Source organism: Telopea speciosissima, chromosome 11 (assembly GCF_018873765.1).
Source record: "Telopea speciosissima isolate NSW1024214 ecotype Mountain lineage chromosome 11, Tspe_v1, whole genome shotgun sequence".
NCBI lineage: Eukaryota > Viridiplantae > Streptophyta > Magnoliopsida > Proteales > Proteaceae > Telopea > Telopea speciosissima.
In genome coordinates this window covers 17,214,815-17,241,748 of record NC_057926.1, presented here as the reverse complement: position 1 = coordinate 17,241,748, position 26,934 = coordinate 17,214,815, and the positions used below count along the sequence as shown (strand labels likewise).

At 42.1% G+C, this 26,934-nt stretch overlaps 1 protein-coding gene across 1 annotated transcript in view; it reads right to left on the bottom strand.

The window, feature by feature from the left end:
- The window catches only part of LOC122646885, a 77,110-nt gene that overhangs the window by 8,895 nt on the left and 41,281 nt on the right, over window positions 1-26,934 (bottom strand). Inside the window, exons 5-6 of the mRNA XM_043840518.1 lie at window positions 17,990-18,022; window positions 6,608-6,678 (exon numbers count right to left, since the gene is read on the bottom strand). Of these exons, the coding sequence (XP_043696453.1) occupies window positions 6,608-6,678; window positions 17,990-18,022 (104 nt within the window). The remainder of the gene's footprint in view (window positions 1-6,607; window positions 6,679-17,989; window positions 18,023-26,934) is intronic.

Sequence of the window (26,934 nt, the reverse complement as noted above, 5' to 3'; positions counted from 1 at the left end):
GGATGATGCAAAGGATGATGTTGTAGCACTCCTTGATTCGTTTTTTAGTTTAAAAGTGTGAAAAAACAAGATTAAACGCAAGATTTTAGAATTTGGTTAGGAGTTTTCCTTCATTTTTTCGTTAGATTAGGAATTGTATCGAGTCTGTGAGTGAAAATGGTTTTTTTATGGAATGTATCGATGGTATCGGTACGTATCGGTATGTATCAGTGCGTATCGGTATGTATCGCTACGTATCGGTGATGTATCGGTATGTATCGAGGGTTGGATTTAGGTTAGAGATGTAAGTGAGAGGAGAGGTTGAAGAAGAAGGAGATGAGAAGGAGACCAAGAAGAGAATAGAGAGATATTTCGGTTGTGAATCTTATGTGTTGGAGAGACTTCTCCACACTCTATATTACTTGGATAGAACTAATTGGAGTTATTACATCCACCTCCCTAGGGAGGTACAAGGTAAAAAGGACAAACAAGATAAAATACATAATAAGGCAACTAGTCCAAAGTCTAGTTCCCAAATTACCCCTGTTACATATCTACTAACAACTCTAACACTCCCCCTCAAGCTGGAGAATATATATCATGCATTCCCAGCTTGCTTAGAAGAGAACTAAACTAAGGAGAGGCAAGGGCCTTGGTGAGGATGTCTGCCAGCTGATCACCAGTCTTCACAAAAGGAGTTCAAATGCAGCCAGAGTCTATCTTCTCTTTGATGAAGTGTCTATCAACCTCAATATGCTTAGTTCTGTCATGCTGAACAGGGTAACAATACTGATGGCAGCCTTGTTGTCACAATAGAGTCTCATAGGGCCTTCAGTGTCAAATCCCAGTTCCTGAACAAGTCTTTTCAACCATATGAGTTCACACACTCCATGAGCCATAGCTCTAAATTCTGCTTCTGCACTGGATCTGGCTACAACGTGCTGTTTTTTGCTCCTCCATGTAACCAAATTACCTCCCACAAAGGTACAATAGCCAGAGGTAGAACTCCTGTCTGTAATAGAGCCAGCCCAATCTGCATCAGTGAAACCTTCCACTCTCAAATGATTGTGTCTGGCATACAATAGTCCTTTCCCTGGGGAAGACTTCAAATACCTAAGAATGCGATACACGGCATCCAAGTGGCCACTTTTAGGAGCATGAATAAATTGGCTCACCACTCCCACTGCATATGAGATATCTGGGCGTGTCATAGCGAGATAGATAAGCTTCCCAACAAGCCTTTGGTACTTTCCCGCATCAACCAGAGAAGGACCACAATCTTCCCCTAGTTTGTGATTTTGCTCAATAGGAGAATTTGTTGGTTTGCAACCCAACATCCCTGTCTCTGTCAACAAATCAAGAACAAACTTCCGTTGACATATGTTGACTCCTTTCTTAGTCCTTTATACTTTAATTCCTAAGAAGTACTTCAAGGGGCCCAGGTCTTTGATCTCAAACTGTTGTGCCAAGTAGCTTTTCAGTGTACCAATCTCAGCTATATCATTTCCTGTGACCACAATATCATCCACATAGACAATGAGAGCAGTGATGGTACCATTACCCTGCTTGGTAAAGAGTGTGTGATCAGCTTGGCTTTGGGAATATCCATTCTTCAGAATAGCCTGTCGGAAGCGTTCAAACCATGCCTTTGGTGACTGTTTGAGACCATATAGTGCCTTCTTAAGGAGACACACTTTCCCTTCAGCTGAAGCCATTTTGAAGCCTGGTGGGGGTTGCATGTACACTTCCTCTTCCAAGTCACCATGGAGAAAGGCATTCTTTACATCTAACTGATATAATGGCAAATCTTTATTGGCAGCCAGTGATAAAAGAACTCTAATAGAGTTGTGCCTAGCCACAGGAGCGAATGTCTCCTGATTGTCAATCCCATAGACTTGACTGTACCCCTTGGCAACCAACCTTGCCTTGTATCTCTCCACAGTACCATCAGATTTGTTCTTGATTGTATAGACCCACCTGCATCCAACTGGGACACGTCCCTTAGGAAGATCCACCAATTGACAAGTATCATTCTTCTCAAGAGCCATCATCTCCTCAGACATAGTTTGTCTCCACTTTGGGTCAAGCATAGCATCATTGACATTCCTGGGAATAGAAGCTGTAGAGAGAGCAGTAATAAAGGCAATACTTGTAGGAGAAAGAGTATCATAGGAAACAAACTGGGCTATAGGATTAGTACAAGCTCTTTTCCCCTTTCTAACAGCAATAGGAAGGTCCAAATCACATAGAGGAGAAGGGATGTCACCTGACTGAGAAGGATGGATCTTAGGATGTGGATCTGGATCCAAAGAGGACGCTTGGTAGGTCTTCTTTCCTTCATTATGCAAGCCTACACCTCTCTTGTAGGTAATATGGTAATCCTTCTCCTTATCAATACCACTATCAACAACTAAATCTGTATTCACATTCACATCCACAGCCCTGTGCTTTCCAATGTCAAGTATAAAGGGAGAGATGGGTAGAGGATGAAGGAAATCAGTAGCCTGTTCACTTCCACAATTCTCCCCCTGAAGAGGATGCTGAGAAGGGGCAAAGAAAGGAACAGATTCAAGGAAGGTGACATCCTTGGAAATAAGACACCGATGAGAAGAAGGATGATAACACTTGTAACCCTTGGTAGTAGAAGAGTACCCAAGGAAGAGACACTTGAGGGCTTTGGGATCAAGTTTAGTACTTGCAGATTTGTTTATGTGCACATAACAAACACACCCAAAGACTTTAGGAGGAAGAGAGAAAGCAGAAGCCTTGGGAGATAAGATGTCCAAGGGAGATTTGAAAGCAAGAAGTTTGGTAGGCATACGATTGATGAGAAAAGAGGCAGTGAGGAGAGCAGCAGACCAAAAGGTCTTGGGAACATGCATCCCAAACAAGAGACTACGGGTGACCTCCAATAAATGACGATTCTTCCTCTCAGTAACCCCATTTTGTTGGGGGGGGTATCAACACACGCTAGCTGATGGAGAATGCCATTATCAGTAAAGAAAGTTTGGAGGCCACCAAACATGTATTCCCCCCCTTTATCAGATCAAACAATTTTGATCCGAATGTCAAACTGAGTAAGAATCATCTGATAAAAGGTTGTAAATGCATCACAAACATCACTTTTATGCTTCATAAGAACAGTCTAAGTAGCACGAGAAAAATCATCAACAAAGGACACAAAGTAACGATAGCCAAATAAAGTAGTAGGGGAAGGTCCCCAAACATTAGTGTGCACAATATGAAAAGGAGTAGCAGTTCTATTACCATGATATTGATAAGAGGAACGACAATGTTTGGCAAACATACATGATTCACAGTGAAAAACATGAGAAGAAGCAACAGAAGAAAATAAGTGAGGCAATTGTTTCCTCATTACAACAAAAGATGGATGGCCAAGACGACGATGCCATAACATAACAGACCCCACAGAACTACTATCATTACGTCCACACACATAGGACTGAGCTGTGGGCAAAAAAGGCTCAAAAAGGTAAAGGCCTTGCTCCTTACGTCCACTACCAATAATCCTCTTCGTCACCAAACCCTGAAAAAGACAATGAGAATGAAAAAAAGTGACAACAGTTTAAAGATTTTGTCAAATGACTCACAGAGAGAAGATTAAGGGTAAGGTTAGGAACATGAAGGACAGATGTAAGAGAAATAGATGAGGTAACAGGGATACTGCCTTCACTAAAGATGGAGGAAAGGGGGCCATCGGCCACCCGAACCTTATCCTTACCGGAGCAAATGGTATAGGAATCATAATAATGGGACGTACAGTCATGTGGATCGAGCACCAGAGTCAACGACCCAAGACCGGGCTGCGGAGAAGCGGAGGTGGAAACCTGCAAAGCGGAGGATGAAGGAGAGCTAGCCACTGTGGGTGTAGGAGATGTGCTCAACTGTAACATGACCCTGCGGAACACTGCATCGGCCAAAGTAGAGTCATCCTGTGTAGTATCTATCTCAGTCATAAAAGAGTGGGCACCTCGAGCTCCCCCTTGACGGCCACCACGAGCCCCACCGCGTGTACCAGGAGGACGGCCATAAAGAGTCCAACATCTATCCTTGGTGTGCCCAGCTCTCCCACAATGATCACATTTAAATTTGTCTCTGCCACCTCCACTAGCACCACCTGTCTCCACTGCTCTGTCCTCCCCATAAGTAGGCCCCTAGCCTCTACCACCACCACAGGTGTCCCAGAAAGAGGAAGAATTGAGAGCTGATCTCTCAAGGGATGATGCTGGAGTAGGTGCCATAGCAACACGCCGAGTCTCCTCACTCTGTAAATAGCTGCAAACCTCATCAAGAGATGTAAGAGGAGACCCGCCCAAAATCTGGAGCCTGATGGGTTCATACTCAGGGTTCAGCCCATCAAGAAGAGTGAAGACACGCTCCTTTTCAAAAGCACGATACACCTTTGGCTCATCCGTTGGGTTAGTCAATTGGAGATCCCTGTAATGATCATACTCCTCCAAAAGACTAATATAGGCATTGTAGTACTCAGAAATAGTCTTGTCACCCTGCTTCATTGCATTAATTTTTTGGTGAAGTTGATAAACATTGGCGGAGTCACCCACCCTGTCAAATGCTTGAGAGACACTATCCCAAATAGCCTTGGCAGTTTCCTTTCTCATAAATCTTCTCCCAATCTCGGGCTTCATGGAGAAGATGAGCCATGTCATGACTGTGGAATTTTTGGTCTCCCATTTCTCATAAGTAGGGGAACTAAGAGCTGGAGCAGTAATGGTACCTATAATATACCCAAGTTTCCCTTTGCTCCTAAGGGAAAGCTTCACTGAGTGGGACCAATCCAAATAATTGGTGTTGTCTAATTTCACAATGGAGATCTGTGGGTGTGAGTTCTCAAAGACAAACTATGAGGCTGCCGGAGTAGGTTGTGATTCAGCCGTGCCAAGCCCAGAGGCATCTGATTCAGCCATATGATGGGGATAAAAGAGGCACTTAACCATGCACAAATAACTCCAAACAAAGTGGGGAGTACACACTCAACCCAAATAAAGATTCCAATCTCAAGACATAAATTCCAGCAGAAAAAAAAAACAGGTAAAATTTGGACAGAACTTCACCCAACACCTTCCAAGGAGAAACACCCACTCAAACAAGTACTAAGACCATAAACAAGGTATCCATAAACACTTCTCAACCAATGGAGGAGTCCATGGTACCCCAAATGCAAGAAAAAGAGGAAGCAGCAGTCACAGTTTATACCTGGGCAGAAAAAGGAACCCCACGAAAATGAGCTATGCTCTAGCAAGAGAACCCTTCAGCAAGGAGACACACATGGGGCATAAAGAGCATCCTTGTACGATCCTAATGAGCTATTCCAAGCTCCAAACCCATGCCGAGAGGAGAAAAGACAAGAGCAGCAACTTTGAGATGGCGGAAAACCTAGGTGAAGCTTGGTTGGCTGCAAACACTTCAATGGGGCTTCAATACAGCTCAAGGATCATCTTCAAACACTTAAACAGGTTGCAAAGAACCTATTTCATCTATCTATAGCAGGTTGTTCACATAGATGCCTCTTCCTTGAAGTTCCTTGTGTCTTAGGATTTCAAGGAGAGGAAAAGAATAGAGAGAGAGGACTGATACGACTCTCAAACCTAAAGCTCTGATACCAAGTTGGATTTTTGGTTAGAGATGGAAGTGAGAGAAGGAGGAGAGGTTGAAGAAGAAGGAGATGAGAAGGAGAGCAAGAAGAGAATAGAGAGAGATATTTCGGTTGTGAATCTTGTGTGTTGGAGAGACTTCTCCACACTCTATATTACTTGAATAGAACTAATTTGAGTTATTACATCCACCTCCCTAGGGAGGTACAAGGTAAAAAGGACAAACAAGATAAAATACATAATAAGGCAACTAGTCCAAAGTCTAGTTCCCAAACTACCCCTGTTACATATCTACTAACAACTCTAACATCGAGCCGTATCGGCCGATACGTGCCGATACATATTGATACGTATTAAACCATCCACTGAACCCTTTACTGGTCGTATCGATGGTATCGATACGTATCGGTAGTATCGTATCATATCGGCCCGTATCGGTCGATACATTTCGATACAATTCAAGACTATTCATTAAAAAAAAAAAAAAAAAAAAAAAAAAAGAGACGTATCGGTATGTATCGTATTGGTAGCAACCGATACCGATACGTATCGGTCTGTATCGTATCGTATCGGTCGATACTTTAAACCATGATCCTATCTGATCAAAGCAAATTCTTTCAAATGTTGGGGACCACATTAACAATCCAGCCCAAATTTCCTTACGCAGAAAACTATTTATCCTCTAGGTCTAGAACAAGTAACTGCAAATGATTTATTTTGACAACATATGTCATCCCAAAAAATCCATCTATATCATGAACTACTGTTGGGAAAACCCCTTCAATGAATTTCCCATAACTTTAAGGCATTTTAACAATCTCTAATATGATCCAAGCAAACAGTGTTTCCAATAGAGACATTGTCATTGTAACTACTCTCAGGATAAAATAGAAAGTTTTTCCAGATTAATAATATAGGAACTCAATGATTTTGTTGATCAACAAGTAAATCATTTTGTCCCCTTTTACCCCTTCAAGAAATTAGAAGATACCTACTTATCTGCAAACAAACTGTCTAGAGACTGCTCTTCCACTAGTTGCTCCACAGAATCAAGAGTGCTGCCCGCCTGAGTTGAACAGAAATTAAACATATTCCAAGGAATGCAAGAATGTTATAATAAAATACAAAATGATTGAAACAATCATTATCGCGAGTAAGACAAAACAATTCCATTAATGGGAGGAAAATAATTATGAGAGAACAACGGGAGGATGCAAGTATAAATTATGATTTCATATCCATATTTCAATTCTTCATTCTGAACCGAAAAGCATGAAAGCTTTGGTTGCCCTAGTCCATGTATGTGTTACAGAAGCACACCAAACAAGCTTAATTTGTTAAATATAAAGATGCTCCAAATACAGTATGTGAAAACGGGCCGCCATTGAACAAGAAACATTAAATCAGCATGCAGAAGTAAACCATTTAAGCTAAATCCAAACGAAGGTCAAGAATCAGCTGCTCTAACATGTCTATTTAGATCAACTAATGTAGTCCTAGATTCGAATAATCAAACTAGGAACCAAACCAGGATCTTTTCATCAAGGATAGTTCAGATTAGAAAAAATCTTGATAACAGAAAATCAGATGGTTAGAATGATCCCAAATTTCATATGTTTACCAAATAGGGACTGGAACAATTGCTGAAAAGCTGAAATTGATCCAATGGTTAGATCAACTATGAGGGAATCCTAGTACCATTTGGAAAAGGGCAAAACAGTAATTCAACCATTAAATTTAGAGATCAGAAATCAGGGTTATGTTAAGTAATCGAATATAAATTTAGTCTATAAGAATCAGCAATAACAGATCAGCAGAATAGGTATATTAATTGTGACCTCAGAAGAACAATATAACAATAAGGGAAGAATTGGAAATTCACAGCAAGAACAGATCTGCATGTCCCAATTGCACCAAACTGAAATCGAGTTCATGAATTAGGTTCAAGAACATTAGGTCAAAACTTGAGATAATTCTAACGGTTAGATTTGGCTGGGAAGAATTCTTGCGGAAATCACCTTGCATGCGACCTTCTAGAAGGGAAGAAGAATAGTTGCAAGTTTGAGGTTCTAATGGTTCTATGGTATTAATGGTGGATGAGGAAGGTACTAAGGATTGAGTATTGGCAATGGGGATCGATGGGGGTTAGGTTAGAGGATTAGGAGAAGAAGGGTAATGGTTAATAATGTCAAATACTTACTTTGAGTTGCAGGTTTTCAATGGCAGCAGCTTAAAGACTAGAAACAGGTCCTCCCAATTTATAAGATGCAAGGAGTCGATTGGAGGTCCACCAATCCCTTATAACAGATCCTCCCGGTCTACAAGACGTAAGGAGTCAACTAGAGATCCACCAGTCCCTTCACCTTGATATGACTCACAAGGCAACACTCAATAGAGTAGAGCAGCAGCAATGGTAGCAAGCAAAAGTCTTTTTTATTAATCAAGTTCGTGTTCAATGTTGGCCCCCCTTACAACCTTATATAAAAGACTCAAAATTAGACTCCTACACTGAAAAGAAAAGGCCTAACCCAATCCTTAACATATTAGGTAACTTAAACTGACTAGGAAACTGAAATAGACTCAAAATTGAGTCCTAATCCAACCCAACTAAACAATTAAAAGACAAACTACCAAAATCACTTAAATTGAACCGCTGGTTCAAACCAGCTTTGGATCGGTTCAATTTAAAACATTAAAAACATGACAATAAAACTAAGTATAGGACTAAAACATCTAATCCCGTATGCAACCTAATTACCCATATTTTAGGCCCATAAAAGTGGTCTATTACATAGAAAACCCAAGGGATCAAAGACCCAACATGTATATAACTCAACCCTAGACTTATTCCTAATAAAATAAGCCCATTTCGGAGATGAATCTGCATCATCAACACTTAAACAAAATGGAACAAACTCACATATTGAAACACAAAATATGCACCCATTCCAGAGAAACGAACAGTTCTAGAAAACAAGTTAAATGCACTAAAGGAAGGACAAGCACTTCCCCCCTCCCTCCCCACCCCACCCCACCCCACCCCACCCCACCTCAAAGACAAAAATATTAGAAGCATGCATTAAAGTTACCTTCAGTCCCTCAGCCCTCCTTTGATAAATGGAAATGTTGTATGGAGGAAGGTGAGGTTGAGGACATCCATAGGAATAGTACAATTTCTTTATCTCTGTTTCTGCCAGAATTTCAGATTTATTCACATTCCATTTTCCGACAGTGGGTGGACAGAAAGTCAGAAACAAAAATCCTTGGGCATTAATCATAAACATGAATTATCTTAAGTGTTGTAATATGGGTTCAGGAATAGAATATTCATAAGGGTATTTCTGTCCTTGGACTCATTCCAGAATGTTCTTCTCTTTATTATAAATAAAGATGGCTGTAGTCTCTCTGACTCAAGCGAGTATTCACGGAATTCTACATGGCATCAGAGCCAAAAATATTCCGGGAATATGGGAATTGATTTTTTTTTCCTTTTTCTCTTCTCTCTCTCTCTCTTCTCCATCGTGATTCTGCCCTAAGGATAGCCACCACCGCAAGCAGCAAACCCTCTTCTACCTTCTGCCAGCCCCTCCAACACCTCCCGCCACCCCCTCCACCATACTCCGCAACCTCCGCCAGGCCACGACAGCCCCTCCACCACTACCGCCAAGCTCCACCAGCCTTTTCCTATGTCGCGTCGCAGGCGTTTCCACCACCTTACGCCACCCCCCTCCAGCCTACAGGCCTCTCGCCTTCTCTTTTTCCTCTCGCGAGAGGCTTTTTCCCCCTTGCCACGAATTATTCCCCCCCCCCTTGGTGGTGAGTTGACTCCCACCAAGGGTTTTCCATCTTCCCTCCTTATGTTCTAAATTTTTTAGGGGGATTTATTTCTTTTTTTTTTACTAGTCATCATGCCTGACATCTCTGAGATCACTTCTGCCTCATCTGGTTCTAATGGTTCGTCGCAACGTGACTTCATTCCGTTCCCGGTGAATCCCATCAAGTTGAATGGCAGTAATTATTTGTTATGGTCTCGCTCCTATTTATTTGCAATTGGTTCCCGTGGTCTCTCTGGCTACATCACGGGCACTCAGGTCAGGCTTGAAGAGACTAGTTTTGCACAAGATCGATGGATGAACTTCAATTTCTTGGTTATGTCGTGTCTAGTTAATTCCATGGACCAAGATATTGCCGAACGCTATCTCCTTCTTGATTCGGCTGCAAAGATTTGGAAAACAGCCAAAGACACCTATTCTCAAGTTGGGAATGCTGCCTAACGTTATGAGCTTCGTCAGAAAACTCACTCTACCAAGCAGTTGCAGTTGTCTCTGTCTTAGTATTACAATACCATGTGTACTATGTGGCAGCAGATGGACTTTCTGGGCACATTTACCGCCACCTGCGATGTTGATGCCACGACCTTTCGTAAGTGGGAGGATGACTTACGTGTTTTTGATTTTTTGGCCGGCCTCAATATTGAGTTTAATCAGATCTGTGCCACTATGTTGAATCGTGACCCACTTCCATCTCTGGAGCAGGCCTATGCGATTCTCTCGGCTGAGGACAGTAGGCGTACAGCCATGGTTCATCCTATTACTCAAGAACGATCGGCTCTTATCTCTGGTTCACAGGCTTCCCGAGGAAATTCTTCCCGGTCTGCTGGTACTGATAGGCCATCTGGTGATCGTCCTGCCATTAAATGCGACCACTATGGGAAGGAGTGGCATACCAAAGACCGTTGTTGGAAGCTTCATGGTCGCCTTGCAGAGACTCGCGAGCATAGGAAGGGTGGCTCCAATTGGCCTAGTAACACCCGTGCTCATCAGGCAACTTCTGACGCACAGCCTGATCAATCTCTTTCCCAAGTTGTGGCTGAATTGCAAAATCTTCACGATATGGTGAATCAATTGGACACATCTTCTTCAGCATCAGTATCTCCTTCCATGGCTGCCTCGGCTTTGTCTCTGCCTACCAACCCAAATTCCTCTTCATCCACAAGTATTTCATTTGGTGGGAACTGCACCTCGGTCATGCCCGATTCTTGGGTGATTGACTCAGGGGCAACTGACCATATGACAGGTTCATCTGTTTTTTCCAAATATTTTTCTCTTTCTAGTCATAACAAGGTTCGTGTTGCTGGTGGGTCACTTTCTCCTATCTCGGGGAAGGGATCTGTCAAGTGCACTTCCTCTCTTAGCCTTTCCTCTGTCTTATATGTTCCAAAGTTTACTACTAATTTGCTTTCCTTAAATTGCAAAGTAACCTTTTTCCCAACCTATTGTTTGTTTCAGGACTTGGCAACGGACAATACGATTGCATGTGGTAAGGTGGTTGGTGGTCTGTACGTGCTTGACAGTTCCTATAGGAGTTTTATCTGCTCTATTTCCTAGTCTAGTGAAACGGTGTAATAGACATAATTTTTCTTGTGATGATTGCACTTTGGCAAAACAAACTAGAAGTATTTTTCCTATTTCCGATAATAGAAGCAATGTGCCGTTTGGTTTGATACATTCTGATGTGTGGGGCCCTGCCCAATGTATTTCTACTTCTGGATTTAGATGGTTTGTCACTTTCATTGACTATTTTAGCCGGACAACTTGGGTGTATTTGATGCATAGTAAAAGTGATGTCTTCACGTGTTTCACTCTATTCCATAAAATGGTCCAGACCCAGTTCAATGCCAAGGTGAAGATTCTCCGCTCAGATAATGGAAAAGAGTATATGGATGGTGCTTTTCGCTCCTATTTGGACAGCCATGGAATCATACACTAGACTTTTTGTGTTGGCACTCCTGCTCAAAATGGAGTGGCTGAACGCAAGAATAGACATCTCTTGGAGGTTGCTTGTTCTCTTATGTTTACTATGGCTGTTCCTCCACGTTTCTGGGGTGATGCTGTCCTTAAAACAAACTATCTTCTCAATCGGCTTCCCTCACGAGTCTTAGGTGGTTGCAGTCCCTTAGACATATTGGTTGGAAAATCCACTTTTGTTGTGCCTCCAAAGGTCTTTGGCTGTGTCGTGTTTGCCACGGTTTACCATGTACACGACAAGTTGATCCCAAAGGACTGCGGTGTGTTTTTCTGGGTTACTCAGCTACCAAGAAAGGGTATAGATGCTATCATCCTCCTACACGAAAGGTGTTTGTCACTATGGAAGTCGTCTTCCGGGAGTCTGAGGCTTACTTTAAACAGCCGGTACCTCTGCAGGGAGAGATTCTAAGTGGTGAAGATGTCCCGCTGATTGTGTGAAACCCGATCAAATTTCCGAATAAATTTGAACTTTTGGAATCTGTGTGATTTCAAGTTCTGGTTCAACTTTGCCCATACTAGCCTCTAAGTTGTGGGCTGTCTTGATTAAGAAATTCAGACCTATCTCATGACTCGTCTGTAAAGGCATTCCGATCAGCCAACTACCGTGGCCTTAAATGAGTCTGAGGTGTCTAGCGGAAGACAATACATAAGCTTGGCATGCTGGATTGATGGCCTGCGAAGCCTCTCTTTGTCTTGGGCCGAATCCCAGGTAAGAATCCCATTTTATATGTATGTATGTTGTATTTTTAATTAATTAGTGTATTAGGGGCAGAATAGTAATTTTCACCTTATGGGACCCCGCACCAGAGCTACCTGTGTCGGGTCTGCTGGCCGGACAAGCTGCAGGACCTCCCCCTTAATTAAACTCAATGTAAGTATAATTTAAAATATATTTATATAACGTTTTGTACGACCAAATAGGGTTAGAAGGGTATTTTAGTAAAATTGCCACTGTGGAACCCAGTTCCCCAGTGGGGAATGCTGTTCCAGACAATTACCCGTATTCGGATGACCTTTAATGTCGCCCGGCATCATGTTATGGATAGAATAGACCAATAAATACGAATTCAGGTTTATAAACTATTTTAGAAATTAGTTTAAATCTAATTTATGCCCAAAAGACAGATTTACCCCTTAGTGCTTAAGTAGTTAGATAAATATCAAAAGCCTTTCCAATTGATCACTATTCACAAGTCTAAGGGAGCTAAAAAAATTCGTTCCAGCTTGGGAGAGAAGGAAAGAAAGAGGAAAAGAGAAGAGAGGGAAAAAAGGGAAGCTTACCTTAGGGCTTGTCTTCAACACTTGGAGCTGAACCAAGAATCTCCATTAGAAAGCTGCCTGCACTCTAAATCTGTTCCTATAACTGAGGTAAGCCTTGGATACTTGCTGTCTTCCTCTTTATTTCCCTTCTTCTCCATCTCTAGTTCACCTATTAAGAATTTCTGCCATTAAAGCTTGGAGACCAAGCTTGGGTTTGTGTTGAGCATAATCAGACTGATTTGAAACAGTTTTTGACTCTCTAAGACCTGAAATTTGGGAAATTACCAAGTCTGAAAGTTGTATTGCTGTTCTTGATGGCAATTTATAAACCCTAAACTAATTAATTAGGTTTAATTGAATAATTACCAAAATTATGAAGTTATTTATGAAATTGAACTCCCATATAGGTAGACCCACCTTTATATAATGTTAAAACACTTAGTTTCTTCCTTGCATGTGAAGATCTACCCAAAAATAGGAAAAACCCCAAATTCGGACACACTCCCGGATGGAGTTGCAGGCCCAGGGGCGGTTGACTGGCTCCCTGGAAGTCTGCATCCGGCTCCCCCATTTTTGTGCCCTTATGACCTAGACCCCTTGGGACTTAACCTTGGACCATCCCAGAACCTATTGCATGGTGTTTGGTATGTTGTTTAGGGTTGTTTCTACTGTTTTCTAGTCGGTTTGTCGGATTGTTGGTGGGTAACTGACCTAGTTCCTTCTATAACTAATCTATAATATTCTTGTCTCATATTTGGGACTGTCTTGGTCTGTTCTTGCCTGCCTATTGGAGTTTATTCACCTAGGCTAACTACAACTACAGGTAAGGGGATTCGACCTTAATTTCCTGCGTGTTTATCACATTAATTTCAACTTTATGCTGAATGCCATGCTCATACATCATTACCTCTATACCTGGAGCTTGTAGTTTTCTAGCTTTTATTTAATGCATTAGACTGCATGTAAAATAGGTTGCACAAAGACATACTGCATTGCATTTGCATTGATTATTTATATGATGTGAATTTATGATGATGGAATTCGGTAATTTATAACTCAGATCATGCTTGCCACATCATGTTTAGACTGCACTGGGCTAGGTTGATATTCATTACCCAGTACTGCGCCCCTTACCAACAGGGGGAAAGGTGTTGGACAACCCGTGGCAGAGACCGATGTGTTAGTTCCGGGATGCCATCTTCTGTCCCATGTTAGCGGGTCCCTAATTCCGCTGTGGGAATGAACAGGCAGGGTTGGTCATTTGGGGGTCTGTCGAGGTCCGATGTGTTAGTTCCGAAACTGGAGGGTCCTCACCGTGGTAAAATGGTTTCGCTCGAGTGACCGAAGGGTTAGTTCCGGGACCGAGCTTAGCATCTACCACTAGTAGTAGTACTTATACCCCATGAGACTTAGTATCTGTGCTAGGAACATGTTAGTTTAGCACATGTATCATAGATTTATTGTGTTTATATGCTTATACCCCCCTTATTGGGCTCAGTTGAGAGCTCACCCCTGTGGATATCCTTATTTTTCAGGTGATTTAGTTACTTCTAATGTTGGATTTGCGGTACTGGAGTTTGAAGTGCACGATACTTTGTGCGCACGTGATGATTGGGCAACCTCCTGATCTTGGCCTGATAGTCCAGGCTACCTCCCCACTCTTTAATGCTTTATATAGTTATAGAATAGTTTCTTGTATACTTTTACTCTGTGCTACCTTTGAGAACTGTATAGTTGTATCACAAGCCTTATCATTTAGACATCTCTTACTAATGATGTTATCTCTATTAATTAAATTGTTTCCGCTGCCTCTGATTACTGTATCTGTGAGCAATGATTGTGAATAGGGTACTGCACTTGTGATCCTTGGGGATTGGTTGGATGTCAGAGACATCCCGCCACACTTAGCCCTTAATAACCGGGCTGGGGTGTGACAGATTGCTCCTCTCGACATTGAGATACCTACCATAGACTCATAGAGGATGTCTCTATTGAACTAGAAGATGGAGTTACAAGTCAGGAACAAGAAGTGGGGCACATTGAGCAACAGCAACAGGTGCAAGGGGAGAATATGTAAGGACTACTAATGTGCATACTTACACTCAGGGAACTAATTTTCCTTTGGACGGCCCTTGGCACAAAGAGACCAACACCACCAACCCCTCACAATCAGCATCTGTTCCTACTCCAAGTCTTGCTCCGAGTCATATTTCTGGTAAGCCACCTCCTGATCCCAGTCTTGATTTACCTATTGCTATTCAGAAACCAAAAAGGAGTTGTACTTAGCATCCTATTTTCAACTTTGTGTCATACAACTCTCTAACTCCTGCTTTCCATGCTTTCGTATCTTCTTTATGCTCTGTTTCCATCCCTAACAATTGGCAGGAAGCAATAGTCGAACAGAAATAGAAGGATGCAATGAATGAAGAAATGCTTGCCCTTGAGAAGAATCAGACCTGGGATTTGGTAAGTCCTCCACCAGGAAAGAAACTGGTTGATTGTAAATGGGTCTTTGTTGCGAAGCATAAGGCTGATAGCTCAGTGGAAAGACACAAAGCAAGACTCGTAGCCAAAGGGTTGACTATCAAAAGACCTTTGCTCCTGTAGCAAAGATGAATACTGTGTGGGTTATCATCTCATATGCTGTAAATCAAGGATGGGAACTCCAATAACTTGATGTGAAGAATGCATTCCTACATGGAGATTTGGAAGAAGATGTTTACATGGAGATACCTCCCGGCTTTACCTCCTTTGAGACTCAGGGAAAGGTGTGTAAGTTAAAGAAGGCTCTTTACGGTCTGAAGCAGTCACCAAGGGCTTGGTTTGGCCGGTTCCATAAGGCTATGGTTGCTTATGGGTATAAGCAGAGCAATGTTGACCATACATTATTTGTTAAAAGGATGGGACAGCAAGTGACCATTTTGATTATCTATGTTGATGACATAGTGATCTCGGGTAGTGATGCACATGAAATCCAGAAGCTGAAGACATATTTGGGCATTGAATTTGAAGTCAAAGATTTGGGAAAATTAAGATATTTTCTAGGGATTGAGGTTGCCTATTCAGCTAAGGGCATCTCTTTCCCAAAGAAAATATACCCTAGATCTATTGAGTGAAACAGGGATGCTTGGGTATAAACCAACAGACACCCCTCTTGAGCCCAACACACATTTGAAGAGTAAGGAAGATGACCCAGTGGACAAGGGTAGCTATCAGAGGTTAGTTGGCCGATTGATATACCTCTCACATACTCGACCAGACATCACATTTGCTATAAGTGTTGTCAGTCAATACATGCATGATCCTCACTCTTCTCATTTGGAAGTAGCATACATATACTCCGTTACCTAAAGTCCTCTCCTGGAAAGGGAGTCTTATATTCTTCACATAACCATCTCCGGATAAAAGCATACACTGATGCAGATTGGGCTGGCAGTCTTGATGATAGGAAGTCTACATCCGGATATTGCACATTTGTTGGAGGGAACCTAACTACTTGGAGAAGCAAAAAACAAGTTGTTGTAGCTCGATCTAGTACTGAAGCTGAATTTTGAGCTATGGGACAGGGTATTTGTGAACTTCTCTGGCTCAAGGGGCTTCCTCAAGACTTAGGGATGAATGCTGATCTTCCAATGCGACTCTACTGTGACAGCAAGTCAGCAATCAGCATTGATCACAACCCAGTCCAACATGATCGTACCAAACATGTTGAGATTGACTGACACTTCATCAAAGAGAAATTGGAACAGGGAATAGTTTGTATTCCATTTATCCAGTCTAGCGAACAGCTGGCTGATATCCTTACCAAAGGGATCAGCAATAAGTTATTTTTTCCTATTGTTAGCAAGTTGGGCATGTTTGATATGTATGCACCACCTTGAGGGGGAGTGCTATAATATGGGTTTACGGGTAGAATAGTCATAAGGGTATTTTTGTTCTTGTACTCATTCCAGGAAAGGACTTCAGTCAAACTAGAAGAGGTGATGAAGTGGTGAAACTTGAGGAGAGAGAGTTACCACAAAGTGATTGCTTTAAATACCTGAGATCAACCATTAACAAAGAAGGTGATATAGAGGATGATGTTTCCCACATAATTAAAATAGGATGGCTGAAGTGGAGAGGTGCTTCAGGAGTGTTATGTGACAAATGCATGCCTATTAAGCTTAAGGGGAAATTCTACAAGACAGTAATAAGACCGGCCATGATTTATGGGGTGGAATGTTGGGCAGTTAAGAAGAATAATATAGATAAGATGAGCGTAGTAGAGATGAGGATGTTGAGAAGGATGTGTGGCAAGACCAGGAGAGATAGAGTAAGGAATGATTGTATCAGAACCGAATTAGGAGTTGCACCAATCCAAGAGAAGCTCTGTGAGAGCCGCTTGAGGTGGTATGGTCACGTAAAACGGAGACCTATGGATGCACCGATAAGGAAGAGTGACCAAATTCAGTTTGACGGAGCTAAGAGAGGTAGGGGCAGGCCTAAATTGACTATTGGCGAAGTGGCAAGAAAGGATATGCATGTGGTAGGGCTCGATCCTAGTATGACAGCAGATAGAGTGATGTGGAGGACAAAGACCCGTGTAGCCGATCCCCTGTAGGGGAATGTTCCTGGGATGCTACTTTGACTATTGCTTGGATTTCTTCTTCTACATAGTCTTTTTTACTTCCTTTTACCCCTCTTACTTCCCGTTTACTTTTCTTATTTCTATTACTGTCATAGCCTCTATCGGATCCATGTAGCCGACCCCATTTAGTTGGGATAAGGTTATGGTTGTTGTTGTTGTTGTTGGCTGTAGTCTCTCTGACTCAAGCCAGTATTCAAGGAATTCTATATTAAGCTTCTTATTCTTCAATTCCAGAGCTTTATTCCATTCTACAGTTTCTACTACAAACTTTTATGGACTAGTTCTCGTTGTCCTTGCAATGTTGGATCAAATATGGCTAGGGTTTTCAAAACAAATCAAGCAAGAGGTAGAATGTGCCATTCAAGACAAATTGATCAGCTTATTGCGCATTACAGGCATAGTTGTCAAGCAACGCCAAGGCGTCCAGGCACCTTGGTCGCCTTGTTGGTGTCGCCATGCGTCCAGACCCCCTCCAATACCTTGGGTTATCTACACACTGTGACAACTATGATTACAAGTAACATAAATGATATAGGGCGTACCCAGTGCATGAGGTTCCCGCCACTGCGGGGTCTGGAGAGGATCATAATGTAAAAGTAACATAAATGATATGTAGACCAAAAATGGAAAAATGAAAGGAAACAGATGAGAGGGGGAGGGGGAGAAAAAACTAAAAAGGGCACCTGTGTTTCACCACATATAGACTCGAATTCTTCCTGTGAAATTCAAAGGCAAAGATTTCAGTTAGAAGACTGGACCTACAATCATAATATTATAATAAAAGCTTTCAGGAGAAGGAAATAAGTCAGAACATCAACAATGAAAATTTATATTGCAGCTCAGAGGAGGATGAGATCTGATCCTCTGTGTAATTAATATAAAAGCTATGTTTTTGGAAACTGGTAGCTGTTTTACTGGCTTGGTCAAACCCTATTTAAGGTAAATTCTTAAGAAAATGAAAAATAACATGTCATGCTTTTGGGGAATATAGAATTCGATAGGCAGCAGGACTGCTATAAGCTAGACTTAGACAGTAGTACTGATACAAGGCTGTCAATCAGACTCTAAAGAGTCAGCTCAAATGTTTGCAGTGCTACGCCAGTGCATTCTAAATGTAACTGTAGTCATCTAAACTAACATTTTGCATATAAAGCACAGCCAACTTCTAAAACAATAAGCCTTACCTACTTACCTAAGATTGTTATAGCCACAGAGTTCTAGCACAGGCACAACTAGCCATCTAGTCAAGCTGATGAAAATGCTGCTACCAACGTAATCCAACATGATACCTGATGCAGTTACCGACCTCAATAGGTGTTTATAGGGATCCGTTTACTTGTTTAGAGGTTATTTTTGTCATTTTCTATTCATTATTATTATTATTTCTATTAGGACTCTTGAGTTGAGTCAAGAAGTTGAGTTTGATTCAAACTCTACCTCCAAAATAGAGTATGATTAGGAATGGTTTAGTCTCTTTAAAACATGTATCTAGTCCATTAAATCAAGTTTTTGAATGAATAATTTGATTTACCTGTGTTGAAGTGAGTAGTGATTGCATTGTTGGTTCCTCCTCCCCTCTCTCTCCTTCGAGGCTGCTCCTTCCTAATAGGTATAACTTCCCGGTTCTACGCCACCATTACTTTTCTTCTTCCTCCATTACTGTTCTCCTTCAGTACTTCTTCCTTTCGATATTGAATTTTTCTGGCATCCCTTTTCTGGATTGGCGGTAGTTGCAGTCCTATTGTATTGGATCGATCTCTCTCCTCCCGACTCCTTTCTTCCCAAGACTTTAGGGTTAATATCACAACCCTAGAGTGACCTAATACCTAGAATATTATCCCCCCAAATTAACCCCTTTCATGAGTTGCAAACCTGTAACCAGAACTTTCCCTAGCTTTACCGCCTTGCCCTGTTTCAGGGTTTTGTTTTTTTAATACATAAACTGTCGAATTGTTTTCTCAAATGTCTGTTGCTTAGGGTTTAGAGGGTTGGGAATTAACAACCTCTTCCTGAAACTTCAATTCAATTGTGGTTCAACCGACTGAGTTCTATAAATTTGAGTCGGGAAGGATTGCTGCTGGTTCCTGTTTTCACGCAAGGAAGATGATCGCCTTCTTTATTGCAAGGCCAGAACTCTTGTTAATTACACTAAAGCCCTTCCTCTTTAAGTTGTTTTTGTTCCATGCTTGTTCAAATTTCATATTTGTCCTTTGATCCTTTCCCCTAATTGTTATTTGATGAATTATCCCAATTCCTATTTTCCCTTTCCAAAGGGGGTCATCAACTGTTCTGGATATTTATGAAACTGTCAATACTCATTCAATTTGAATTATTTATGACTTGTGGGCCCATAGCAATTCAAATTTAAGGGTTTTGGAATCTGGGGTCAAATCAATTGGTATCAGAGCGAATCTAACCATGACAGGACCTTCACATATTATTATTCCTGAGCTTCACAAGTTGTACAAGGAATTACAAGAAAACCAGCAAAGGGGTAAAGCTAAATTCGATTAGTTCATGGTAGAAACTTTGGCTGAGCTAGAACAAACTGACAAGACTTTAACTTTGACTCTTGCCTTTCTGAGGAGATTTGACAAGCGAAATGAGGCAGGGCTGTCTACAACTTTGTTCCTTAGTTTGGAACTTTACGGATTACAGATACACCAAGGCGTCAAGACCCCCTCCAATGCCTTGGGTCGCCTAGACATCGTGACAACTACGCCTGAAACAGCAACCCAAGCCAGTTATTCCCCAGGATGTCACCCGACAGTTCTCAGACAGGGACTAGCCATCAGCACTAAAGTTCTAGAGTTCAATGGTGAGAAAGGATCCAAGGATTTTCTTGACTGGTTGATTAAAATCGAGAGGATTTTTGCCTAAAGTCCTCCCCAAATGACAAGAAGTGTGAGATATCCTCACCAAATTCACAGGGTAAGCGGGTATGCATGTTTGTGGTGGGATAATAATGTCTTACAGTCAAGAGTTATCAGGCAACTTAGACCCGTCACAAATTGGGAGGCTATGAAGCATATATAAAATGAGAAATTCGTTCATCCTACTTTTGAAAAGATGGTCATCTACAAGATGGCTAATTTACAGCAAGGCAGTAAAAATGTGAATACCTACACTATGGAGTTCTACAAATTATCCTAAAGATTCAGACTTCAAGAGACGGATCAGCAACGGGTATTAACATACATCAGTGGCCTGAATACAGAGATCCAGTTAGAGCTTGCTAATGGGAATCTCAGATCAATAATGTGGCAACTGTATATGCCAAGATGACTGAATAAAAGTAGAATTCTCTGAAGGAAATGATGAAACCTTTTTCAGCCTACAGGTCTACACTCAAGACTGAAGAAAGGAAGATTCAGCCACATAAGGTTAAAGTCAAGACACCAGAGGTCGTGCTTGCTTGTGGCAGGCCCTTACCGACGGGTGAGTTGAAAACGTTGGATCAACTGCCCCTTTCATCGTCGGTTCATTCACTGGCTCATTCACGGGGCATTTGAGTTTGCTAAGAGGCCCACGGAGCGGTATAAGCCCTATCAATCTACCCGGGAAAAGAGTTGAAAGCTGCTGCTTTTATTATGATAACGAAGAAAGTTTCGAGAATGGCACATTGATATCTTCTGTCCAAGGATCTTCATCTGGGGAAGAGGTAGAGATGGGCATAGGTGCATAGCTGAACCAACTCTTTCCGAGACTGCTGGCAACTCAGGCATTGGACTATCTGAATTGTTCTCGGCTGCCCCCCCTCCCCAAAAGGTACATCTCCATCAAAAAGTCGAGTCTACTTTTACGGCATTGCTTTGTTTTTCTCTCCTTTCCTATTCGCGAGTTCCGATCCTTTTGTTCGAAATTTCTTCGTTCGTACCGAACCATTTACCGAATCAAATCCTGTTCCACAAGATCCTATATCAGCTATACATCCTCCTTGCATTTATGCCGGACAAGGAAATAAAATTCATGAGATCTCGGTTTTTCTGGAGGTCGAGACAAGATATCATGCAAGTTAAAAAACTATAATATCTTGCCGAGATCTCGAGTCGACCCAGATCTCGACCCAACTTACGTTATAAAAGTGCCAAATCTCAAGATAACTTGAGCTATCTCGACCAAAAGGCTGCTCCACTGCTGATGCCATTGGTTTTTCACCACTTTTGAGCTGGATTTCGTCGGAGAAGCTGCTACAGGCATCATTCAGCTACACCAAAGCAAGATTAGTACATGATTTGTGGTTCTTTACATCAATTGTGAAGAACTTTTGAAAGGTAACCATTTTTTCCCCAGGAGAACACCGGTTCCGAATATAGTGGCTATGATTATGGCCAGGAGAGCACCGGTTCCGAATATAGTGGCTATGGTCAAATTGGGCAGTCAGCACTTGAGTTCGACAATCAAAGCACTAGATCAGGTTTTGGGCCCATATTCCCAGTCCCAAACCAACCACACCCATACATGCCTCAATATGACAGTAACAACGGATCTCACGCCTCATGGCAACTGCCTCTTCTATACCCTAGGATAGGGGACTTGGCATATTCTGATGACAACTCTTATACGACTATTGTGGCAAACTATGTGCAACACTATAACAACACTATGACATGGGAAGACTATGTGGGACAAGTTGGGACTGAATATGTGATTCAATCACATTTTATGTGATGATAGTTGTAACATTGTTAACCAAATTGATGTATTGTACACTTTTAACATTTCTAATGATTATTTACGTTATTTTACATTAATTGAATGTTTTGATTGCTTTCTATTACTAAATTATGTGTCGAGTAGGGTATTTTAGTACGTCGTCGCCTACCAACCTAGGGTCCAAAGTGAAACTCCTATTTGGACTTTGTTTTTGCAAAATCTGATAGTGGCATTGTGTTTAAATGGCCTAAAATAGGCTGAGTACCAAGTTTCAAACCCAAAATAGGTCTAAAACCCACCGAAACCAGGTTTCGAGTTGAAAAAAAAAAAATGCACCAACCTAACCGAGATCTCAAGATAACTCAAGTCAACTCGGTTTTTCCCAGGGTCGAAACTTGGTCGAGTACCGAAACCAGGCTTTGAGTTGAAAAAAAAAATGCACCAACTTGACCGAGATCTCAAGATAACTCGAGTCAACTCGATTTTTCCCAAGGTCAAAACCTTGCCGAGTTCCGAATTTTAGTTCCTTAATGTCGGAGACGTCGCCAGTGCTATGGGCTTTGGCTTATGTAGATCAAAAAATGATGAATGGGATTGTGGCACTCCACTCGCCACCAATGAGGAAGGAAGCCGCCGAAAAGAATGGAATACTGCTTCGCTCTGCTAGATGCGTCGGATTTCGTATAACAAGCGAGCTCTTTACCCTCAAATTCAAACATGTGGGCGCAAAATGCTATCCTGCTCTATTGTTGCGTAGCAATAGAAGTCTGCTCATGCTGCTTTAGCAGCGCTTTTTCACCTTCTCTTCACTCTAGACAGGAGCACTAATGGAAACGGGGAGGGAGCAAGCAAAGCGTGTCGTTCGTAATAGAAAGAAAGATACCACTACTTCGCCTCTTTGTTGGACAGCCGGCGCAAACACAGCAGTCTCTGACCAGGACCAGGAACCAATTCGAATTTGAACCTTGACATTTCGGTGGTTTTTAACTGTAGGCATCTCACCAGGAAGTTGATGGGCTCAACATGAATTAGGTCCGGGTGTCTGGTGGTTTCGGGATCCCGTAGAAAATGCTTCTTTTATGCCTCGGGTATTAGCCATAGCTCATATTCATTCAGTAACCCTACCCCTTCTGAATTCTTGGACCTCGCTTCTTAATATTGTGACTGAACTGACCTTCTACGCTCTTCGAAACCTTTTCTGATTTGACAGAATGGTAGTTTTCAATCTTGTTTGAGTAGATGAGAAGCATCAGCCTTTCATCCAATTTGTTGTAGATTGGATGGATGATGGATAAACCAGCAAGTAGGGTCTTGCCTAGGTTGAACATGCAACCAAAGGCCCAAGCCGTGAGCTACTCCCTACCCATAGAAAGAGGTTTTCGAATTAGTGATAGAGATGCCTTTACATGTGTTCTAGCACTTCTACTAGGAGTAGCCTTTTTAGTGCTAGTAACGTCGAAGGGCCCTCGCATTGATATCTTCTATCCAAGGATCTTCATCTGGGCGAGAGGTAGAAATGGGCATAGCTGAACCAACTCTTTCCAAGAATGTTGGCAACCCGGGCATTGAACTATCTACATTGTTATCGGCTGCCCCACAAGGTACATCTCCATCAACAAGTCAAGTCTATTATTGCATTCAAAATTCCCTAGCTAACCTAAAAGGGTGCTATCCATATGCACATAGGTAAAGGCACCTCTATCACTAATTCAAAAACCTCTTTCTATAGGTAGGGAGTAGCTCACGGCTTGGCTGGCTATAATGCAATTAACTACAGTCGTTTGTACCTCTAGAAAAAAAAAAAGGAGCCATCTGCTTTACGCTTTACCTTGTACACCTACTTGTTTCAAATTGATTGCTTACCCTTTAAGTAAAGGAACCAAACCAACTCCCAAGTATAATTTCTTTCTTTCAAGAGTAGGTGGTGTATGGTTAGCTTGAAGCCCAAAAGGGCTAAATAGTCATCCCATCCCACCCTTTCCCAAACCTTTGAAATCCCATACTAAAGCTATTCTGTCATTTTACTGCAAAGTCGACAAGTTCATAGGTAAGGGCCCTTCCTTTCTCTTTCCGCTGAAGAAAATGATCAAGACTTTTTCATCCTACAGGTTTACACTCAAGAATAAAGAAAGGAAGATTCAGCCACATAAAGTTAAAGCCAAGATACCAGAGGTCTCCAAGGATAACGAGTGGATGCAAAACATTGTTTTCACAATTGTAGTGAGAAAGGTCACTTCGGTAGGAGCTGTACGCATGTACCCACAAGACTCGCTCTATGAGCAAAGCTGACAGCCTAACACATAGTTGACAGAGAAGGGTCGCAATAATGACGAGAACCAATATTATCCTTATCGTCCTGATCCAAGCGATGACACCAATTATGGTTTTGATGACGAGGTAGCAACTAACTCAACTAGTCTTACTCCATTTTCCAACGGACTAGTAGAGATTAGAGAAAGGTCCTCTTTCCCAACAGAAAGGTACTTTACTGCATGGTGAGAATTCTACGACAATGTATACAGTTCTCGACATAGGAGTGGAAGCCAACCTCATCTCTGCAAACTTAATTAGAGCACTTAACCTTCCGTCAAGAAAATTTATGTGCAAGGTTTTGGACCTAATGCTAGAGAAGAGATAATCGCAGTTGTACGAGTTAATCTACAATTTAGGCCACTTCATTACCAGGTGCCTTGCCTAGTGTAACTGTAGAGAGGATCAGAATTATGACTGAATGCTTGGATGGTTAATTATCAATTTATCACCCAAAGCTCTTCTATTTATAATATTGAAAACATAGGACAGAATTACAAATAGCCGATGTGGGACTCTTTTATAGAAGAAGAAAATGTTCAGAATACCCCCACAGTATTCTGGCCCATACAATCCAACACTCCCCCTCAAGTTGGAGCATATATGTCATGCATGCCCAACTTGACTAAGATAGGAAGAAACACTTTGCCACTTAGTCCCTTAGTGAACACATCGGCTAACTGATCAGCAGACTTCACAAAGGGAACACAGATGAGTCCGGCTTCAAGCTTCTCCATGATGAAATGTCGGTCAACCTCCACATGCTTAGTACGATCATGCTGAACAGGGTTATGAGCAATGCTAATGGCTGCTTTATTGTCACAATAAAGCATCATGGGAAGATGGACAGCAACACCAATATCCTACAACAATCCTCTAAGCCATACAAGTTCACAAATTCCTTGTGCCATCGCACGGAACTCTGCTTCAGCACTCAACCTTGCCACAACATTCTGCTTCTTGCTACGTCATGTGGCAAGGTTCCCACCCACAAAGGAACAATAGCCAGAAATTGATTTTCTATCAGTGGAGCCAGCTCAATCGGCATCAGTATAAGCTTTAATCTTCAGATGACCATTGAGAGAGAGAAGGATTCCTTTTCCTGGAGCAAACTTCAAATACCACAAAATAAGGACTGCCTCCATGTGAGAGGAATAGGGATCATGCATAAACTGGTTCACCAAACTTACAGCAATAGCTATGTCAGGTCGTGTGTGAGAGAGATAGATTAGTTTGCCCACTAGTCACTGATAACGACCCTTGTCAACAGGGTCACCCTCTTTCTCCTTAAGTCGTGTAGTAGCTTCCATAGGAGTATTTGAAGGATGACAACCTAGCAACCCAATCTCAGACAACAGATCAAGGATATTTTCTTTGACAAAGAAAGATGCCCTTTGAAGACCGAGCAACTTCTATCCCTAGAAAATATTTTAGAGGTCCTAGATCCTTTACTTCAAACTCACGGCCAAGGAAGAGCTTTAAATTCTTGATAGTATCACCATCATTACCAGTGACCACAATATCATCCACATAGGCTATGAGAAGAGTTACTTTGTCACCAACTTGTCTTATAAACAAAGTGTGATCAGCATTGCTTTGCTTACAGCCTGCTGAAATCATAACCTTGTGAAATCTGCCAAACCAGGCTCTAAGTGACTGCTTCAACCCGTAAACGGCATGCTTCAATTTACAGACCTTGCCCTTGGTCCTGTCGTCAGAGAAGCCTGGTGGAATATCCATGTATTCCTCTTCCTCAAGCTCCCCATGGAGGAAGGCATTCTTGACATCCAACTGCTGAAGATCCCACCCAAGATTTGCAGCACAAGATAATAACAGCCTTACAGTGTTGAGTTTCGCCACTAGTGCAAAGGTCTCCTGATAGTCAACTCCATAAGTTTGAGCGAACCTCTCTGCAACCAAACGTGCCTTATATCGACCCACTGTACCATCAGCCCTCTGTTTGACCACAAGGACCCATTTACATCCAACTGGTTTTTTCCCTGGAGGAAGAGCCACAAGATCCCACGTATGATTTTTGTGTAGTGCTCTCATTTCTTCCAACATTGCTGCCTTCCACTTTCCATTTGTAGATGCTTCCTGCCAATTTTTAGGAATCGAAACAGAAGAAAGAGAAGATACAAATGCACGAAAAGAAGGAGAAAGAGAACTATAAGAAACAAAACGAGATATGGGATGTAGAGTGCAAGTCCTAGTACCTTTGCGATGAGCAATTGGTAGGTCGGAAGAAGAGGAGGGCTTACCAGAAGAGGAAGGATCTGGATCTTGAGCCGGCAACTGGATGGGTATTGGTGCTACAGTGGATAGAAGCTGCCCTCTTTTGGTCCCCCGTCCCACCCTTTCTATAGGTGAGTATATTGGAGTTGTCAATCCTCTTCTGAAACTCACCAATATTTCCCTGGACAAGAGTCAGCTGCCCCCGAATAGGAACGTTAACACATTTTTCCATGGTATCCCCCTGTAAAGAACTCCCTTCGGATGAGGCGGGAACAGCCAGAGGAGGCTAGGCAGCAATTAAAGGAGGTTGGGCAGCATTTAAAGGAGGCCAGGCAGCAGCCATGGGGGGCTGGACAGCACGGTAGCTGGGCAGCAGCCGGAAGGGTCAAAAGCGGAGGAATCTCAAAAGACAGCACATCTTCACTAG